Source organism: Gekko japonicus, unplaced genomic scaffold, assembly GCF_001447785.1.
Source record: "Gekko japonicus isolate JY-2015 unplaced genomic scaffold, Gekko_japonicus_V1.1 scaffold369, whole genome shotgun sequence".
Taxonomy (NCBI): Eukaryota; Metazoa; Chordata; class Lepidosauria; order Squamata; family Gekkonidae; genus Gekko; species Gekko japonicus.
In genome coordinates this window covers 1,168,934-1,189,816 of record NW_015160846.1, presented here as the reverse complement: position 1 = coordinate 1,189,816, position 20,883 = coordinate 1,168,934, and the positions used below count along the sequence as shown (strand labels likewise).

Sequence of the window (20,883 nt, the reverse complement as noted above, 5' to 3'; positions counted from 1 at the left end):
TGGACCCTCACTGGTCTGACCCAGTAGGTCTCTTCCGGTGTTCTTACAAAGGCCTCGGCCTCTCTGTGCCCTGTTGCTGGCCCTCCAGAGGAACTGGTTGGCCACTGTGTGAGATGGGATGCAGGACTAGATGGACCCTCACTGGTCTGATCCAGCAGGGCACTTCTTATGACGGCCTCGGCCTCTATGCCCTGTGGATGACCCTCCAGAGGACCTGGCTGGCCACTGTGTGAGACGGGAGGCTGGACTGGATGGGCCCTCACTGGCCTCCTGAGGGCACCTGGTATTTCTGGCCACTGTGTGATACAGAGTGTTGGACTGGATGGGCTTTTGGCCTGATCCAACATTGGCATCTCTTATGTTCTTATGTCTGACCCAGCAGGACTCTTCTTATGTTCTTATGATGGTGCTGTTGTGGAAAGGAGTTCTTGTAGTGGCAGAGGATTAGGGCCGTTTACCACATTTCCCATGCGCGCACCGCAATGTGCCCTCAAGCTCTGCCTTATGTTCAGTGTGACGCTCTGGATGGTGTTTGCAATCCAAATGTAGCCCTTCCACAGGTCGTGTTGTGTTTGTGGGCTGTAGAGAAGCAGGTCTTTGTTTCATAGCCGTGGCTTTATTGGTCTGTAGCCCGGTCCTTAACTTACAGGTTGAGTAACAATACTGGCCTGTTGCGTTCATTCCAGCAGCAAATCTGGTAGTTACTTTTACAGTGAATCGCGAGACTCAATTTAGTTAAGTTTGTAGCTGAGCTGGAACGTGGCCTGTGGTCTTCCAGATCCCTGTCTTAATGTGCAAACTGCAGGCCATTCTGGTCCTTGAATAGCTTTCTTGAACGGGGAAGGCGTACAAGATCACTCCATCCACTGTACGGTGACATTTCTGGTTGTCAGAACAATGAAAGTTGCTTTAATTATACTATAAAGTCATCATCTGTACGCAAGTGTGGGAGGGTCAGAGTCGGTGAGATGGCTGTGAATGCAGACGCATTTGAAGGGTGTCTCGTGTTTTACATGCACGTCACGGGTATGGCAAAACACATCTGTGCATTGAGTGTACGATGGCTTTGGTTTTTCTCCAGGGTGAGCAAACTTTGTCTATTTTCCAAGAGGCCTGTTCTTGAACGATGGCTGGTAGTGATGAGAAATCATGCCAACAAGCGCTTAGTTCACCTTCTCTCCGTCTCTGTGTATAAAAATACAGGACAGGGCTTCATTCAGTCATGTGACAAAACACCCCAAGGGATATTAAACCCGTAGTTCGGTGTGCGTGCACACTTCCGTGGTTAACATAGATCATAGCTATGACTTGCACGCTCTAGTAAGCGATGCCGGAGGATGACTGGAGGCTCTGGTTCTGCTTGGTCTCTGCGGGGGGGGGGGGGGGAGAGAGCGAGAAGGCATGCAGGCAACTTCGCTTCTGTTGTTAAGTACTGATGATTTCTCTGGTGCTTGCTGTCATGAGGATCCATGCCTTCGTTAACAGTCAGTGCACATTGTGGTTCAAGGCGGCTTACAAGCACAGTTGAAACTATATATGGCGCTACAGCTGCATTGGCCATTAAAATGCTGAAATGCCGCCAGGCAGTGTTCCCCCTAAGCTGAGTTAGCGTGAGCTAGCTCACAGTTTTTTAAGCCTCCGGCTCACACATTTTTTGTCCTAGCTGAGGAAGGATGGGGCTCCAGAGCAAACTCAATGGGGCTCCGGAGCAAACTAAATTATGCAGCAGCCCAATCGCTCGCTCACCACTTCAATGCCAGTAGCTCACCAAGTAGAATTTTGGCTTACAAGCCTCCACAGCTTAGAGGGAGCATTGCCGCCGGGTAAGATGCTGAAAAGCAGTGTTATCTGCCAGCTCAAACCAAGGTCAGACCTGAACTGTGTGACCTTTGCTGGGAAGGTGAGGGGGGTACTGTTTGCTTGTGCAGAGGTGGTAGATGGAGGGGCCCCCTTCCCAGTGTGTGTGGCCCGACAGGTGATTAGTCCTGTCTTCAGTGCATTCCTTATTTATCCCTGGGAGGCCACTGTGGACTTAGACGGGGGAGATGTAAGGGGGATATGGCCTAAATACTTGCAGAACAGGGGTCTGTGTTTGGGATTCCCTCGTGCTGTTAACTCACCTTTGTGTGTACGTAGCCTTTTCATTGTGTGGACCATCTCAGATTGTGGTGGTGGTTGTTGCTGTTCAGTAGCACAGTCGAGTCTGACTCCTCACGACCCCATGGACCACATCATGCCAGGCCCTCCTGTCCTCCGTCGTGCTCTGGAGTTCGCTCAACTTCATGTTCGCTGCATCGATAGCACTGTCTAACCATCTCATCATTTGCCATCCCCTTCTTCTGTTACCTTCAATCTTTCCCAGCACCAGGGTCTTCTCCAGTGAGGGCTCCCTTCTCATTTGGTGGCCAAAGTATTTGAGCTTCAGCTTCAGTATCTGGCCTTCCAGGGAACAGTCAGGGTTGACTTCTTTTGGGGTTGACTGATTCGATCTCCTTGCAGTCCGAGGGACTCTCAAGAGTCTTCTCCAGCACCATAATCCGAAAGAATCTTATGGAGTTCATAACAGGGTGCTGTTTGCATTCTGTTTCGTATCCCTGTTCTTGAAGGGCGTGTGTGCTTGAGTGAGCCTCTCAAGTCACAGGAATGTGGCTTTAATAATCTGCACATGGACTCTGCCTCTTTGTTTTATTTTATCTGGAACGCAGAAACTTCAACAAACGTGGCTTGTCGTTGGAGGGCAAGAAAAGAAAAGAAAGAAAGGCTTCTTGCTCCTCCGTCCAGTGGGTTCTGAGTTTATCGTTACGGCTGGCTTTTTTTTTTTTAATGGATAATCTTTAGGAAGTGGCGTCGTTTGAACTCACGTCTCACATTCACTAGTGGGAGTCTGTCATTCCCGTTGCTCATTGTTGCCCTCCTGTGGGAGCTGCGTTTTTGTGGGTTTGTCCCACAGCACAGCAATCCCATCTCAAAACCCACTGCCTCGTATTCTGGGCTGGTATTAAGACTGGCCGTTAGACAGGTCAAGAGAAATTTTGCTGGCCCTGACTTGGATAGCCCAGGCAAGCCCGATCCCATCAGATCTCAGGATCTAAGCGGGGCCGCCCCTGGCAAGTACTTGGATGGGAGACCTCCAAGGAATACCAGCAGTCGGGAGGCAGGGGCAGGCTTTATTCAGCCACCTCTCTGGATATCCCCCAGGCCCCCAGTAGGGGTCAGTCAGCAGAGGTCGCCATGACTTCCAGGGGCACACACACATATAAAAATACAACCCCCCCCCCAAGAAGAACAGAAATTTTGATGGACCAACTGGTCAAGCGTTTTTTTAAACACTGCCTTTTTAAACAACAGATAGGATCCTTTATTAATCATCAATAGGTTTGATGTTTACTTTATAAGAAATCTGTTCTGTGCAACAATCAGAACGTTTTAAAACATTGTGGTTGCGAACAGCATTTATCGGCACCAGGTAGGGTTTCTATAAATGTGAACAATTTGCTGAATAGTTTCTTGGCTCTTACCCTGGGAAACTAGGGTCAGCTCACAGTCTCAAAACCTATAAAAATTTTAATTAGCGCATGGTAATTGTGGGTTAGGGTTAGGGTCTTCAACTTGTGCAGCTGCATTCTGGGGTGGATTTAGTTGGTCAGCCAGAGTAGTTGGTCCTGTGCCAGTGGACGCCTCTTGTCGTCTCCAGTCTGCGCAACGGGTTGCGTGGAGCTCTTCTTTTTGTGTCTGGGCCTCTGCTGGTGCTGCCTTGCTTTGGGAGTGTCGCCGCTCGATGGTATTTCATGGGCTTTGCAAACTGACAATCTCTGGTTCAGCCCGTGACTTCTGGCTTAGAAGTGGCTGGGCTCGTTTCAAGGAGCTCTGTTATTTGCCTTACCCGGCACTTAGTATTGTAGAGATTGGGTTCCAGTGCTCTTCCTCCAGGTCCTGTAAAATGGGTGCAAGCGCTGGGCTGGGAGTGGCGACGGGGGGAGCTTTTTCTTCGTGTTTTGGAAACGGTAGCTTCCACTGTCTTAAACGTCTGGTGCTTAGCTGCCTTCACAACAAACGTGTATAGTTTGTTTCCTGAATTTAAAAAAACAACCCAGAAGGTTAATTACCACAAATATAAGGGTCAAATAATATCAATTAAAAACATAATATCAGTTCATTGGTCCTCTTTTCAGTATTCATTGTATTACGCGGAGCGAAGGTGCAATATATGTGTTTGACCACCGAGAAAGGCCGAATTGGCTGAAACGCGCGTGGTCTTGGTCGCATATATTTTCTGCTTCATACCTGTGTATGATTTTTATCCTGTTTTGGGGCAACTAATGGGCCTATATCTGTTTTTTTTAAATATTTGATAATATTTGTGTTATATGTTTTTAATTGACATGTTTGGGTTAAGTTTTTCTTCCCCTCTTTTTCTCCCCCCCCAGTTAGTTTGTTTCCAGGCCAGGTATGCCTTGTCCTTATGGTACCTTGGCCAATTCTGTGATACGTGGGGTGCCTCTCTCACTGGCTGCGGTACGCTGGGCGGGTGGCGATGCCATTTCTTGCCCGGCAACGGCCGCCAGCATTGAGAATCTGGATTCCATCATGCTGAGATGAGCCGGGCTATAATACCTAGAACTGGGGGCACCCAGTGAAGTCAGTGGGCAAGAGGTTCCAGACAGACAAAAGGAAACATTATTTTACTCCGCACATAATTCACTTGTGGAATTTACTGCCTGGGGATTCCCATGAGTATAGATGGCTTTGAAAGCGGGTTTAGGCAGATTTTTTTTTTAATAAAAGAAGCTTTATTGAAATTGATAAACATATGCAGGCTTAAGAAAGACGTAATAGCAACAACCGGCTAAAAATATGCAATTGTAACAGTAATAACATCCAAAATTACATTGAGGGAAGAAGGGTATGTGAATTTAGAACTAATACACAACGTTGATAGTTTCCAGAACAGGTTCAAATTCTTTTTGAGAAGCAAAGTACTCGAGAACTAGAAACCAAATTTTTAACAAAGTTCGAGATATAAGGTTCGGATTCACCTGGTAACATGGAGTCTGCTAATTTATCCCATTATACAGAATTCCTGAACTTTTAAAAACCAATTGGATATGGTAGGTCTTTTGTCATCTTTCAAAAACCTAGCAATGACGGCTTGAGCTGCTGCACAAAGTATTTCTATTAGGCCAGAATTGGGCATATGGCATTTGGCAGCAGGCCAGTAGTTTAATACTAAAGATTTCGTTTCAAATGGGACCTCAAATTTAGTTATAGCATAAATTTGTTTTAGTACTGATTTCCAAAAGTTTCTTATATTTATACAGTCCCGCCAGCAATGTCTGTAAGAGTCCAGTTTTTGACCGCCTCTGGAAGGTCGGATCCATGACTGGCTCTTAGCCACAGTGACGGAAGGGAACCTCCCAGCTTCCATTTACCAGTGCTGGGAGGCAACTGTGGGGTCTTGGCCTCTGTGCCCTGTTTCTTAGCCCTTCAGGTCAGCTGGGTGGCCATGGTGTGTGTGGCGCAGGATACTAGACTAGAAGGACCCTCCCTGGTCTGATCCAGCAGGGCTCTTCTGATGACCTTCTTATGCCTCCCAACACCTCAGCGTGGCACCTCGACAGTCTGTGCTGTTGCCCGAGTTCAGGGAGCCAATGCAATAATTTACTGCTTACTGGAAAAAGAAAGAGCAAGGCGTGTCAGTTATCATGGGGCTTTTGAAGCTTGTGAGAGTTCTTGCAGGTCGGAGGCCCTGCATCCAGGCCCGTAGCCGGGATTCTGTGGCTTGTGGGGCAAATATTTTTCTGGTGGGACTGGAGTTCTCAGTGCAGAAAGAGAAGCCATTGAGCCAGTCTCTAAACTGCAAGGTGTCAACCACTTTAGATGACAGTTCTCAGCCGCTGCAAGTTCATCTCTTCTGGCAGCCTAAGCAACAGTTCTGAGAACAAGCCGGCAGGTGGGGGCTGATGACTTCTGTAGTCAAGAAAAGCTAACACTTGGGCAGGAAAACTCTCTGAAAGGAGACCAGTTTCTTGACCCAGAGTTAGAAGGGATCCTGGAGGTCACCTACTCCAACCCCCTTGCTCAGTGTGGGAATTAGTCCACTACAGCACCCCACTCTGCTTAAAGGAACGCACACCTTTAAAAAAACATTTTACAATGATAGAAAAAAGCATTTACAGGAAAAAATTCTTGTGGGGGGCAGAGCCCCCCAAACCCCACCGTAGCTATGGGCCTGACTGCATCTCAATGAGGAGAGCCTCCTGAACAGCCCCCCCCAAAAAAACCCCAGACATTTCTCCTCCTTTGACCCTCTGAGGAGAGGTCTGCCTGTCCATGCACAGTTCTTAGTTTTTAAGAATTTGTACATCCGCCTAGGTGGGAGCTGGAAGCAAGGAGCCCGCCTTGCCAGAAACCCCAGCTCCTCACCATCTCGGTCCCTTTCTCTGTGCGTCTGTTTTCCCCGGAGAGGGGGGGCTCCAGATTCTCCAGGGACCTTCTTTGTGGTGGTTGTGCTAGCAATGCTCGCGGGGAGCACGTGTATCTAACAGCTGCGCATGGAGAAAATATTCGGGCCTTTCATTAGCACCCACGTGGTCGCTTTGTGAGTTGTCCTCAGATCCGGGAATTCCGTGGAAAGGTGAACCACTCACCACTGGCTCCTCCCCGTGCCTCTTTCACTTCTGCTCTGTGCTAGTCGAGATCTGGGGGAAGGGATGGAGACAGGAGGGAGCGTGCAATTAGGATTTATTCGCTGGGTGTTTTTTTTCATTTAAAGGAGTCTCTGTACCAAACGCTGTGCCACCACCAATTTTTCTGCTATATCAAAGGGAGAAAAAGTAAAACCAGAGTTGTTTTAAGTCCCTTTTGGTGTGGTCCACTCTGTGGCACTGTCCACTGCTGTAAGAGTAGCCTATCTGCTGTGTTTCTGTTGATGTGTGCAGGATTTGTATTTCTTCATGGTGGGCTGGATCCAGGGTTCCCTCTAAGTTGAGTGAGTGTGAGCTAGCTCACAGTCTTTCAGCCTCCAGCTCACACCTTTTTGCCTCAGCTCAGGAAGGATGGCTCCAGAGCAGACTAATTTAGGCAGTAGCCAAATCGCTCGCTCACAGCTTTAATGCCAGTCGCTCACAGAGTAGAATTTTTGCTCACAGGGCTCCACAGCTTAGAGCAGTGATGGCAAACCTTTTAGAGACCGAGTACCCAAACTGCAACCCAAAACCCACTTATTTATCACAAAGTGCCAACACAGCAATTTAACCTGAATACTGAGGTTTTACTTTAGAAAAAACAACTCATACATTAACTTAAGATGATCCAAACAAAGTAAGGAAAGCAATCCCAAATGCTTTCATTTACTTAAAATTATTTGGCAGAGAATTCGACACTTTAATGATGGTCTGAGCCTGGCTGGGGCGATGGCACGCGTGCCCACAGAGAGGGCTTTGAGTGCCACCTCTGGCACCCGTGCCATAGGTTTGCCACCACTGGCTTAGAGGGAGCATTGTCTGGATCCTGTGCATCTATTCACGGACGGCGGTGCTTTCCCTTAGGGGTAAGGGAGTGTCCAGAAATGCAAGCAGGCCTGCCTTGACTCTTGGGCAGGAAGTGTCCTGGTTGCCATTCGCACCCTGCCCACGTGGGCAGCGCCTGAAGTGCTTGTACTGAAAACAAAGGGCTGACCTCTTCAGCAGGTGACCCCTGTCTCGTTCCTGTCTCTGCCCCAGGCCTCCCCTGTGGTTTCCCATGTCGCAATGGACTCCTGAATGCGGCCTTGCCCACCCCCCAGAAGCGGATATGAAGAGTGACGTCTCCTCTGGGGCACCAAAGAGGCCGGAGAGTCTCAAGGGGGCCCTCTTGAACCCCCCGCCCGTGGAAGCTGCCAAAAGCTTCCCGGAGGAGGTGGAGATGGTGGCCAGCAAAGTCGGGGAGGACTTCTCCCACTTGTGCGACGACTCCCGGAAGCAGAAGGAGGTGGAAGGCGGCCGCCCGGAGCAGGAGGCGGTGGTCATGCGGAAGAAATGCAAGAGCCACCAGGCCGGCCCCTCGTACGCGCAGAGCTGTGGCGGCGGCAAGGCCAACCCGCGTCTCTTGGGCTTAAGGCAGCGCCTCGACACGCAGAGCGAGGACAACGACTCCTCTTTCAGCGAGTGTGTGTCCTCCCCCTCGTCCAGCTTGCATTTCGGGGACTCCGACACAGTGACCTCCGAGGAGGACAAGGAGGCTGCCCCCGCCAGGCACACGCGGGCGGCGCTGAGCGCGTCCGGCAGAACTCCCGGTTCCCGGCCGCAGAAGTGGCCTCGGACAGAACCGGAGCCCGTCTCGGGCTTGCTGATGAAAAGGCCCTGCTTCCCCGGTGCCGGCGGCACTGCTGCTGCCGGCAGCGGCGGCGGCTCCTTGCGGAGGCTCCCCTACCGGAAGAGGTTTGTGAAGGCGAGCTCCTCGCAGCGGACTCAGAACCAGAAGGAGCGGATTTTGATGCAGCGGAAGAAGCGGGAGGTCCTGGCGAGGCGGAAGTACGCCTTGCTGCCCAGCTCCAGCAGCTCCAGCGAGAACGACCTGAGCAGCGAGTCCTCGTCCAGCTCCTCCACCGAGGGGGAGGAAGAGATCTTCGTGTCGACCGGCGAGAACCACCAGAGCAGTACTGCCGTGCCCTCAGGTAACATCCCCCTTGGTGCAGAATGCCTGAACCGTCCCGCTCTTGGAGGGGTTGTTTTTGTGCGTGTGTGTGTGTGTGTGTGTGTTTTGCGATGCTCAGAGTTTACCCAACAGTTGTCAAGGGGCCTGGGAGAAGCTGGGCCGGGGTGGGGGAGGCCGGTGGGTCAGAGTGCTGGGCGCCTGTCCGGCTTCTGGCAAGGGCAGTTCCCCTGGATGGGTTGGGCCCGAGGGCCCTCCCTTGCCCCGGGCTGGGGAGCAAGGGCTAAGTGTCGTCAGGTTGCTTCCAGCTTGTGGCAGCCCGGTGAACGAGTGACCTCCAGACCACCCTCTCCTAAGCAGCCGTGCTTCAGGTCCTGCAAAAACCAAAGGCCGTGGCTGCCTTTATGGTGTCTGTGCCTCCCACGTCAGCTGATCTGCAGGCGCTGAAAAGGGGGCCGGCTGCCTCCCGACATGCCAGGGCTGCGATTGTGACCCCCTCTGTGTGTCGGAGCCTTGTCACCTGGCCACATCAGCTCTCCAGCTGACAATGATGTTGGCAAGCCCCAAGGAAGGGCTGGAAGTCCTACAGTTCTGGGACATGCCCGGGAATCCAAAATGGGTCTCACAGTCCTGCTCACTCCTGATTTTGGAGGCAGAAGGTGCTACTGTCTCCCCTTGGGAACAGAGATTTGGCCCAGTCTGTCTGCTCCCTCTCGAGGGTGGAGTTGTTCTGGTTTTCTTGGTGCTTGGTTTTCCTCTGCCATCCCTCAATCCCTCCATACTTTCCCCCGCCCCAGTTGTTGAAGGAGAGCCTGCTTGGTGTCGTGGTTAAGTGCGTGGTTAAGTGCGCGGACTCTAATCTGGGAGAACCGGGTTTGATTCCCCACTCCTCCTCCACTTGCACCTGGCTAGATGACCTTGGGCAAGCCGTAGTTCTGATAAGAGCTGTTCTCTCAAGAGCAGTTTCTGTCAGAGCTCTCTCAGCCGCACCCACCTCACAGGGTGTCTGTTGTGGGAAGGGGAAGGGAAAGGAGTTTGTAAGCCACTCTGAGACACCTTTGGGTAGTGAGGGGCGGGGTATAAATCCAATCTCGTCTTCTTCTTCCTTGGGCACCGTCAGCAGGGCGAGGAGTCTCCTGAAACTAAACGTAACTACCACCGAAAAGAGTCATTTTCCTAATTCTTCGTGCATTTTCTCAAAATGGTTATTGATTGCCTCCCTTTCAAGCCATGTATATTTAATACCCTGTGAAATCCAATCCTCGCACAACTCTTTTGGGGGCCTTCAGCCATGTTGTTTTGTGTTCTGCCATTTTTTAATCTCCTCCTCCAGGGAGTATCGATGAAGACGTTGTGGTGATTGAAGCGTCCTCCACACCCCAAGTCACTGCCAACGAAGAAATTAATGTTACCTCAACAGACAGTGAAGTAGAGATTGTAACGGTCGGTGAAAGTTACCGGTAAGGCTTCCATTAACCCTTCTGGTGGCCCGTGTCATTCTTGTTTTGTGGGAACGTGGTCAGAGCGGATGGCTGAGCACCGAAACAGGGGCCAGAGTAGAGAGTCCCGCATCTGTGGGTGGCGTGCCACAGGTATGCCGAAAAATAGGACCCCGTTGAGTCACAGAAGTGGGAGGGTTGGTAACATATATGGCTTGAGCATGCTTCACTGGTATGGTAAGCCAGGAACCTGTATCAGTTTAGCAGAGTGCACAAACAGGCCACACTCAGCAGAGCTACTTTGTTCTGTATGTGCTGGCAAACCTACAGGGTTACACAGAGCCACTTATCAGTTTCAGAACGAATAAAGAGTTCTTTATTTAGTGCACTCCACTCTAGATAGCATAACTGAGATGAGAGATAGGAGCAGAATCTATTCTGACTACCTAGGAGGGATGCAGGTGCAGAGTGGCCTGTCCAGCACCCATGGTGCAAAGATGGAGAGCAAACATGCTCTTTCTTTGTGTGTGTGCGAGACAGCAGTGTGAATGGAAGGGCGGAAGCAATTCCCCCGAGAGTATCAGTCTACACATCAAAGGGACAGAGGCAGAAGAGTAAACAGGAAGGAAACTCACAGTTTGCCTGTCTTTCTGCCTCTTCTGTGACACACACACACACACACACCCGCCCAGAGACTGAGGCTAAGAGACAGCGTCTGGTCCTTGTCTTCCAACAACATGGATAGCCCGGGCTAGTTCGATCTCGGAAGCTAAGCTGGGTCGACCCTGGCTAGTATTTGGATGGGAGACCTCCAAGGAATACCAGGGTCACGACACAGAGGCAGGCGACGGCCAACCACCTCTGAACCTCTCTTGCCTCGGAAACCCCATGAGGGGTCGCCGTAAGTGAGCTGTGACTTGAGGGCTCTTTCCCATCCCCACCAGGCTTCAAGGATGGGGGGGGGGGATGGAGATTCCCTGTTATCGTTTGGTTATACTTGTCACATTGTGGGTCAGGCATGGTTTAAAAAACAAACACGTGTGAGCAATAGTTTCTTTAACCGCAGCGTATCTTGTATTCTCCCCTACCACCACCACCCCCGGCCTGGGTTTTCAGAAGTCCATCAGGAAAGGGCGTTTCATCGTCACCATAGCGGTTTTTGAAAACCTCCGTCGCTCCATTTTGTCTGCACAGAGGATGGGGACAAGAGAGCCCATCCTCTTGCCAGAGGACACTTACGAGCAGTGTTCCCTCTAAGCTGTGGAGTCTTGTGAGCAAAAATTCTACTTTGTGAGCTACTGGTGTTAAAGTTGTGAGCGAGCGATTTGGCTGTGGCATAAATTTGTTTGCTCTGGAGCCCCATCCTTTCTGAGCTAAGGCAACAATGTGTGAGCTGAAGGCTAAAAAACTAGGAGCTGGCTCACACTAACTCAGCTTAGAGGGAACACTGCTTACGAGCAATGTTCCCTCCAAGCTGAGCTAGCTCACAGTTTTCTAGCCTCCGGCTTAGCTCAGGAAGGAGGGCTCCAGAGCAAGCTAATTTACGCAGCAGCCAAATCGTTCGCTCACAGCTCAGAAAGTAGGATTTTGGCTCACAAGACTCCACAGCTTAGAGGGAGCATTGCTTACAAGCCCTTTCTTTCCCAGAAACATGGCAGCCTTTAAACTAGAATCTTGTCTGCTGGTAAAGCAGAGGGTGATTTGTCAATATGGTTTCGCCACACTGTTTTGTGGGGTTTGGGCTGTTCAGGTCTCCCAGTTCTGAACGTCCAGCCTCCTGTGCCAATAAAAAGAGCAATGTGAAAGGGAAGAGAAGAATGCTTTGGGTGTACTCAACGTACTCAAAGTACAGTTTGCACACCCTGAGGGTGGTTACTGTCAGATGCGTGTACACAAGACAGTACGTAACCCGTCTCCAGAAATCAGTCAGTGCATCCTGCTGTAGAGGGCTGTGCCCTGCCTTTCAATAAGGGCCTATGAGAAGTTGGTCTCCTCACCAGAGCAGTGTGGGAAGCCAGGCAACGAGGCGTTATGCCTTTTCGTTTGGCTCCGGGCCCCTCAGGGGGGCCTTGGTCCTCTTCCTTGTTTTTCCCATTAAACCACGCGCCTCCTTTTCCTGTTTTGGCGTGGCACCGGAGCGCTGCCCTCCGCTTCGCGCCAGGAGGGTTCTGTCACAATCCGAAGGGGGGGGGGGAACGTTTGTCCGCTTCTCAAGCTATCAATTATTTTGCTCTTTCTCTTGCAGCAGTGTTTTAAAATGTCAAATGGTGCTCACAGAGCATTACTCGATGCCTTGATCAAGGATGAACAGACGCTGGCTAGAATGTTCTGAACGCGGGCTCCTCCGTATTGGCGGCTAAAGGCTGCTTCGCGTTTCCAGATTCCAAAATGCGCATATTTTTAATGTTTTTAGAATTTTGTACATCACCTGGAGCCCCACAACTGTGGGGATAGGGGATTAATAAGTGGAAAATAATAATAGTAATAATAACAACAACAACAATAATAATGATAATAATAATCATAATATGTTTCTCTGGCTAAAATTGGTAACTTTTTTTGGTAAGTAACTCCCCTCTGGTTCTAAAATTACTTTACCTCCATAAATCCCTCCTCACAAGGCAGTGGTAACTGACTGTTTTCGGGCTGTGCATATTCACAGTTCAGTCTATCCTGCTTTGGTGTAGTGGTCAGGAGTGGCGGACTCTAATCTGGGAAAACCGGGTTTGATTCCCCACTCCTCCACATGCATCTGCTGGTGTGACCTTGGGTCAGTCACAGGTTCTCTCAGAGCTGTTCTCTCAAGGGCAGTTCTCCAGAGAGCTCTCTCAGCCCCACCTACCTCCCAGGGTTGTTGTGGGGAGGGGAAGGAAAAGAAGATTGTAAGCCATTCTGAGACTCCAAGTGAAGGGTGGGGCATAAATCTAGTCTTCTCCTCTTCTCCCCACAACAGCCAGTTTGGTGCGGTGGTTAAGTGCGCGGACTCTAATCTGGGTAAACCGGGTTTGATTCCCCACTCCTCCACTTGCACCTGGCTGGATGACCGTGGGCAAGTTGTAGTTCTGATAAGAGCTGTTCTCTCAAGAGCAGTTTCTGTCAGAGCTCTCTCAGCCCCACCTACCTCACAGGGTGTCTGTTGTGGGGAGGGGAAGGGAAAGGAGTTTGTAAGCCGCTCTGAGACACCTTTGGGTAGTGAAGGGCAGGGTAGAAATCCAATCTCCCCCCCCTTTCTTCTTCTTTTTCTTCTTCTTCCATTGAAGAGTAGTCAGTTTCCTGCCACGCCTCAGCTTGTCTCCAACTTCTTTCGTTCATCCACTGACTCCACCATTGGATCACATAAGTAGCCTGAAAACAAAACAATAAAGTTAAAAAGCAAACTGCAGCCTGAATTGATGTTCTTTGAGTTACCCGCTGGTTTCCTAGATCGCGAGACCTGCTCGCCGTGAGCAGTTTGGCACGGTTAATAAACAACAATATTTTCCCTCCCGGGTGTGTGTTTTCCGCCAGGTCTCGTTCCTCACTGGGGCACTCTAGGTCCCACTGGAGTCACAGTTCGAACTCCCACGCCCCACGGTCGCAGGAGCAACGGAACCGCAACAGAATTTCTACAGTCATACAGCCGCTGAGGCAGAGCGCGGCAGAGGTGGTCGACCTCACAGTGGATGAAGACGGTAGGTAGTAAGAAGGAGAAATCCTCGTCCTCTTCCTTGTGAGAATCTGGTCGGTGTCCTGTAAAGGAAAGAATAACACTGAACTACATCTGGCTGAAAGGTGCCTTGCTGTGCATTAAAAGCTAGCTCGTCCGATGCAGGGCCGTCGCGTGGTTCTTGCTGCTAGGCTTGAGAGAGGAAGTCCATCCTGGACAGTCCGGACAGTCCGTGTTCTGGGAGGATGGAAGAAATAGCCTCTTCTCACCTGTCTCCCCCCCCCCCATTTAAATTTTTATTAGATAATTTAACATTATTACAAAACAGTCACAGTAAACGTCTTTAGGTGAGGTACAAAAGTAGACTAGAGCGTACATATATAATTGACTAGGGGCTGTGGTGGCTCAGGTGGTTAAGGTGCTGAGCTGCAGACCAGAAGATCAGTAGTTCAGCAGTTCGAGACCCGAGTGCCGCATGACGGAGTGAGCTCCCGTCTCTGGCCCCAGCTCCTGCCAGCCTAGCAGTTCAAAAGCAAGAAATTGCAAGTAGATAAATAGGTACCACTTCGGTGGGAAGGGAACAGCGTTCCGTGCGCCTCGGCGTCTAATTCATGCTGGCCACATGACCATGGAAATGTCTTTGGACAGCGCTGGCTCTTCGGTTTGGAAATGGAGATGAGCACTGCACCCCTGGAGTCGTATTCGACTGGCTTTCGAGCAAGGGAAACCTTTACCTTTACCTATATAATTGACTCAGTCAAGGCCTAGAATGTAAAGGATCTATGTAACATGTCACAAAGCATTTTAGGTTTTGTCCGTAGTACAATATAAACATACCTTAACAATCAGACCTTATGGCTTTATGTTGGAAATGATTTGGATGTTATTAGGCTTTAGGGTCGAGCTTCAAAAGTAAATCATTCACCTGTATGAAGGGTTTGCTGGTATTACATCATTTTCAGCTATTTTAGTAATGAGAGGGTACCAAGATGCTATAAACCTTTCTTAAATCTTGCTGGATGAGAGATTAAGTGTGCTAATTGATATTTTAGACATAACGAAGTGGTCCCAGATATGGTTTTTCCAGGAATTGATTGTAGGAGGAGATTTGTCCAGACAGGCTGCTGCTATTGTACTCTCGGCTATAGCCCACAGGGTATGGATGAGTCCGGTCTTGCTCCTACTGCCACGTGGATCTGACCAATTGTTTAAGAGTAGTGCTTCTGGTAGAGAAGGCAATTGTATGTTTGTGATAAAAAAGATGTGGTGTGTGAGATTTGAGCCCATGAACCCATCAGCTAGCCAGGAAGCGCTTAGCTAATTGGCACGGGTAGGTTGAAACAATGTAGGGAGACTCCCAAGGACGGTTCTGTTAACAGCCAACAGCCACAGGTGGATGTAATGAAAACAAGCCCATTGCTCTTAGCCGGCTGGGCCAGGGGGCTGCCAAAACTTACAGCCTCTAAGGAGAGTGATAAACCCAAACAATGCAAAGTCTTGATAGCGGCTATTCCTTACAGTAGCGCAAGCTAGCCCAATCTCGTCACATCTCAGAAGTTAAGCAGGGTCGGCCCGGTTCAGTACTCGGATGGGCGACCACCCGGAAAGTCCAGGGTCGCTACGCAGAGGCAGGCCATGGTGTAGCGGTTAAGTGCGCCATGGTGTAGCGGTTAAGTGCGCAGACTCTAATCTGGGAGAACCGGGTTTGAATCCTCACTCCTCCGCTTGCAGCTGCTGGGTGACCCTGGGTCAGGCACAAGTTGTCTCAGAGCTGTCCTTGAAAGAGCAGTTCTCGAGAGAGAGCTCTCTCAGCCCCGCCTACCTCACAGGGGAGGGGAGGGGAAGGCGTTTGTAAGCCGCTCTGAGACTCCCGAGTGAAGGGCGGGGTAGAAATCTCTTCTTCTTGCCTTGAAAACCCCATGAAGGGGGGGTGGGTTTCATCATAAGTCGTCTGTGACTGGGCAGCCCTTTCCACCACCAAACACGTCCCATGGCTAGAATGTCCTTCTGCTTCCCCCAGAGCCCACCGTTGTGCCAACCATGTCCTCCAGAGGGGATGCCCAGCCAGCCACTTCTGCCCCCAGCGAGAGCTCCAGCAGGGCCACCGTGGAGCAGGCCCTCGAGATCCTTCCGAGCGTCTCCAGCAGCCAGACGGCAGCCGCCCCGGAGCCTCTGGTCTCCCTCGCCAACAGCAGTGCCGCCGGGAGTTCGGCAGGAGGTACCGAATCAAGCCGCTTCCGGAATAAGCGTTGGGCTCCCGCTTTGCCCCGATGGGGGAGAGTACTGGGGCTGCCCTTGTGTGGAAACTGTAAAGTGCCATTTTTGCTGCAGGAGCCCTTCTTGTTTGTGGCGGTAGAAAAGAGCAAGAGTCCAGTTGCACCATAAAGACTAACACAATTTGTGGCAGGGGAGGAGCTTTCGGGAGTCACTGCTCAGTTCTTCAGCTGCAGCTAGAATGAGAATCCATCTGTCCTTATATCTTGGAAAGTGGAGTGATTTCAGATGCCGAATGACAATAGCAGGTGTGATTGGATGAGATGTGATAAGGAGGGGGGTAGTAGAAGGCTGGGAGAAAATCAGCATTGGTAATTTATTTATTTATTGCTTGTATTTATACCCCGCCTCGCCTGATAAGCAGGCTCAAGGCGGCTAACAAGATTAAATAACATAACAAAAAGTTAAAACAATTAATAAATACAATATCAGTTAAAACAAATGAACAAGGAAACCTAGGTCTCAGTTCAGTCCGGGAGGACGCATTGTCGTGAGCTTCATTATCAGTTGCAATTCAGCAGTCTCTCTTTCTAAGCTCCTTTTGAAGTTCCTTTGTAAGAGACTGAATCAAGACCTTGGCCTCCCATCTCATTACCAGTGCAGATTTCTCCAAGCCTACCACTCCTCTGCATGTTAGACCTGAGTCATGCCTGCTATTGTCATTTACCTGCTAATGTCATTTGGCATCTGAAATCACGGCCGTCTCTGGGATATAGGACAGATGGACTCGGCGAGCAGTGACTCACGAAAGCTCCTCCCCTGCCACATATTTTCTTAGTCTTTCAGGTGCTCCCGGACTCTTGTCCCTTTTCTACTGCTACAGACAGACTAACACGGCTAACCTACTTGTTTGGGGGTTTGTTTGTTTGATTTAAGGAATCTGAGAGTCCCCTAGTTCAGCGGTTTCCGGCCTTTTCCACTATGGTGACCCACCAGTCCCAAATTGACTCGGTACGGTGACCGATCCGTGGCTGGCCCAAGGGTTTTTGGCATCCCAGGCGAACTTTGACCTGGCACACATCTGTTTCAGCATCCCGTTTTCTGCAGCGGCCAACCAGACGGCTTTGAGAAACCAGCAGACATCACAGTGAGGGCGCAGCGCAGCCACCCTCACTGTGAACCTCAAGCGAGTGGCATTCTGGCACAACACAGCCTTTGCACATGGAGGGTTAGATTCCTGCCTTTGACCACCATCTCCCTCTCTGGGACTCCATCTAACACCCCCCCCCCCCAAAATTCTATGAAACCCTCTCTAGTGACCATCAGCTAATGTATGACAGGGAAGATCCTGTTTCCAGGGTCAGATCTCGGTTTTCCAAAATGCAAAAGAGAACAGTGGAAAGGGTGGGGCAGGGGGCAATGCTCCCTCTAAGCTAGGTTTGTAACCTAGGACTTGCTTGTCCTCAGGGCACAGAAATTAGATCAATCTGATACCATATATATATATTTTAGAAATGATTTGGAAAATATTTGAACACCTTGTCTTAAAATATTTTATTCATCATGTTAAAATAAAACGTTCCATAATCAATTCTTTTTTCTTTTTTCAATTTTTCCAATTTTTCGGAAAAAAACAAAAATGCTTCAGGAAAAAAACGGGGAAAAACGCGTGTTTTTTCCCAAATTTTTCCGTTTTTTTTCCGGGCCTTCACATCTCTACTCTAAGCTGTGGAGTGTTGTGAGCAAAAATTCTACTTTGTGAGCTGCCGGTATTAAAGTTGTGAGCGAGCGACTTTGGCTACTGCGTCAATTCGTTTGCTCTGGAGCCGTCCCTTCCTGAGCGAAGGCAAAAATGTGTGAGCCGGAGGCTAAGAAACTGTGAGCCAGCTCACAGTAACTCAGCTTAGAGGGAACACTGGTGTGTGGGGGGCCATTAGGGAGGGCTGACCTGCAGCCCACTTTCAGAGGCTTCAAGGCCCACTTTTGCGTCTCGAGTCAACCCACAGGTTGGGGAACCCGGGTCTAGAGGGAACAGAGTTAAGGAGCCTCAAGCTTCCAGTATCCCCATTCCTTGGGCCAGTCTCTGGCCCTTTGTCAGGGGGGGGGGGGGGCTCCAGAGGCACTGAGGCTCAGGACTGTGGGGACAGGAAACTGCTCAGGGGGGTGCGTGTCCCTACACTATTTGGGGTGGAAGGCAGGGAAGCACCCGGTTCTTCCTCTGGACCTCGGCCTGTCTCTGTTTAAAATCAGCAAGTGTTTCAGATTCGGCGCTGTGATGGTGCAGAGCTTTCAGAGAGAGCCAGTGTGGTGTTGTGGTTAAGAGCGCGGACTCTAATCCGGGAGAACCGGGTTTGATTCCCCACTCCTCCTCCGCATGCAGCTGCCGGTGTGACCTTGGGTCAGCCACAGGTTCTCTCGGAGATGTTCTCTCAAGGGCAGTTTCTCTCAGAGCTCTCTCAGCCCCCCGCCGACCTCACACAGGGTGTCTGCTGTGGGGAGGGGGAGGGAAAAGGAGACGTTTCAGACGACATGAGAGGAAATCCCTCCAGCTCCAGCCTGGACCCCGGCCCTCCTGCCCTGCCGCGGCTGCCGTCATGCTGCCCCCAGCACTCCCCCTGCGGCGGGGGGTCTTCGCAGAGCCACCCGGTCCTGGGCCACCCTCCGGCCAGCTGTTTCCAGCAGCACAGCCACCCCTTCCAGCAGCAGCAGCAGCACCACCACCACCACCACCACCACAGCCCCCACGCCAGCGTCCCCCTCTCGCCGCCCTTCAGCGAGTCCAGCTGCCCCGCCGAACGGCCCCCGGCGCCGGCGCCTGCCGGGCCGAGCGGGAGCTCCGGCACCGCTTACCACGATCAGGCAGGTGGAGTTTACGTATCCTTGATGTCGTGGGCAGAAAGCGCCGTGGCCCACGTCGTCACCGCCTGGCGCTGGTTGTCTTTTCTGGTGTCGTGTGGCAGCTGAGAGAGAGCGAGAGAGCTGCGCGCGGCAATGTCCCGGGTTCAGATCTCCCACTTGTCTTTAGAGGAGGTACTGGTTGAACTATAGAGATGATCGAAGTCGCCTGCCTTAGAGGGGGGGTGCTGCAAAGATTGCTCGACTGCCGGTAGGTGTGTCCAGCCGTGCAGCTAGTTTAGTGTATCCAGCCGAGAGCCAGCTTGGTGTCGTGATTAAGTGTGTGGACTCTAATCTGGGAGAACCGGGTTTGATTCTCCACATCTCCACTTGCAGCTGCTGGATGACCTTGGGTCAGTCACAAGTTCTGTCAGAGCTGTTAAGAGCAGTTCCTGTCAGAGCTCTCTCAGCCCCACAGGGTGTCTGTTGTGGAGAGGGGAAGGGAAAAGGAGTTGTTAAGCCACTCTGAGACTCCTTTGGGTAGTGAAGGGCGGGGTATAAATCCAGTCTCCTCCTCCTCTTCTTCTTCTTTTTCTTCTTCTTCTTTGGTGGAACAGAAGCTTTGGGGAGAGGTGGCATTCTCATGGTTCCCCTCTTCCTTTGCAAACCCCTGTTCTGTTTCCTCTCCTATTCCCGAGGAGCCTCGCTCTCTCTTGGACAAACTGGGGGGGGGGGCACTTCATTGGGCTGGAGCAGGAGGGGGAAAGTGGTGGAGTTAGTGGATGGCCAGGACTATGTCCGCCTGAACCCTCGAAGCTGTCTTCTGCCGAGTCAGACCCCAGGCCCCTCTTGTCCGCTGGGACTGGCAGTGGCTTTCGAGGCGGAGGGAGAGCCACTTTGGCGTAGTGTTTAGGAGCGCGGACTCTAATCTGGGAGAACCGGGTTTGATTCCCCACTCCTCCACGTGCAGCAGCTGCTGTTGTGACCTTAGGTCAGTCACAAGTTCTCTCAGAGCTGTTCTCTCAAGGGCAGTCCTCATAGGAGCTCTCTCCGCTCCTCCTGCCTCACAGGGCGTCTGTTGTGGGGAGGTGAAGGGAAAGGAGATTGTAGGCCGCTCTGAGGCTCCTTCGGGTAGTGAAGGGTGGGATATAAATCCAATTTCTCCTCCTCTTCTTCCTTCTCTTCCTCCTCTTCTTCTTCCGCCTCTTCTAATTCCTCCTCTTCTAATTCCTCTTCCTCCTCTTCTTCTTCCTCCTCTTCTTTCTCTTCCTCCTCTTCTTCTTCTTCTTCTTCTTCTTCTTCTTCTTCTTCTTCTTCTTCTTCTTCTTCTTCCTCCTCCCTTCTCTTCCTCCTCCACTTCCTCCTCTTCTTCCTTCTCTTGCTCTCCCTCTCCTCCTCCTACTCGTTCCTCTGCCTCAAGAAGGAGGCCTGACGGGAACATTTCGAAGGAATGAGAGGCCGCAAAGGAGCCCCGTCCCGTCCACCCGCAGCAGGGCGTTCTCCCGCCGCCCGTGCGGCAACTAAGCCTGTCCTCTTGGCCCCTCCCTCCAGCAGGCCCTCCCCGTCGACTTGAGCAGCAGCGGCCTCCGGACCCACGGGGGCGGCTCTTTCCAGGGCGCCTCGGCCTTCGACCCCTGCTGCCCGGGCTCTTCCTCCCGGACGTCCGTCTACGGCCACCCCGCCGGCACCGCCCCCGGCCACCCCATCGCCCTGGACGGGTACGGCACGAACGTGGTCGCTGCGCCGCAGCCCCCGCCCCAGGCTTCGCTGTCGTCCTGCCGGCATTACATGCACTCGCCTTGTGAGTACGGCCGCGGTCCCTCGGGGGAGGAGGGGGGCAGGTTTCTTCCCCAGGGGGTCCTCAGGCCTGCCGGTGGCAGCTCCTCTCAGTCTGGTGCTGCAGGGGTCCCCTGGCCCCGAGGGAAGGCCGGGACCCTGACGGGGGGCAGCAGAGGGGGAGAGGGTCTGGGCGATCGTGCTGGACTGACGCAGGAAGGGACTGGCAGCGCTGACGGGTCTCTCCGCCTTCTGCCCTCCCCAGATGCTTCTTTGACTCGGCCTCTTCACCCCCAAGCCTCTGCCTGCCCCCACTCCCACGGGAACCCGCCCCTGCCCCCC

General features: G+C 51.6%; 1 protein-coding gene across 1 annotated transcript in view; it reads left to right on the top strand.

The window, feature by feature from the left end:
* Positions 1-7,740: 7,740 nt before the first annotated feature.
* The window catches only part of RNF111 (ring finger protein 111), a 25,702-nt gene continuing 12,559 nt past the window's right edge, over positions 7,741-20,883 (top strand). Inside the window, 7 exon segments of the mRNA XM_015420193.1 lie at positions 7,741-8,653; positions 9,965-10,091; positions 13,578-13,741; positions 15,737-15,934; positions 18,455-18,789; positions 20,317-20,566; positions 20,807-20,883. The exon segment at positions 20,807-20,883 is cut by the window's right edge and continues 308 nt beyond it. Coding sequence (XP_015275679.1) covers positions 7,741-8,653; positions 9,965-10,091; positions 13,578-13,741; positions 15,737-15,934; positions 18,455-18,789; positions 20,317-20,566; positions 20,807-20,883 — 2,064 coding nt within the window.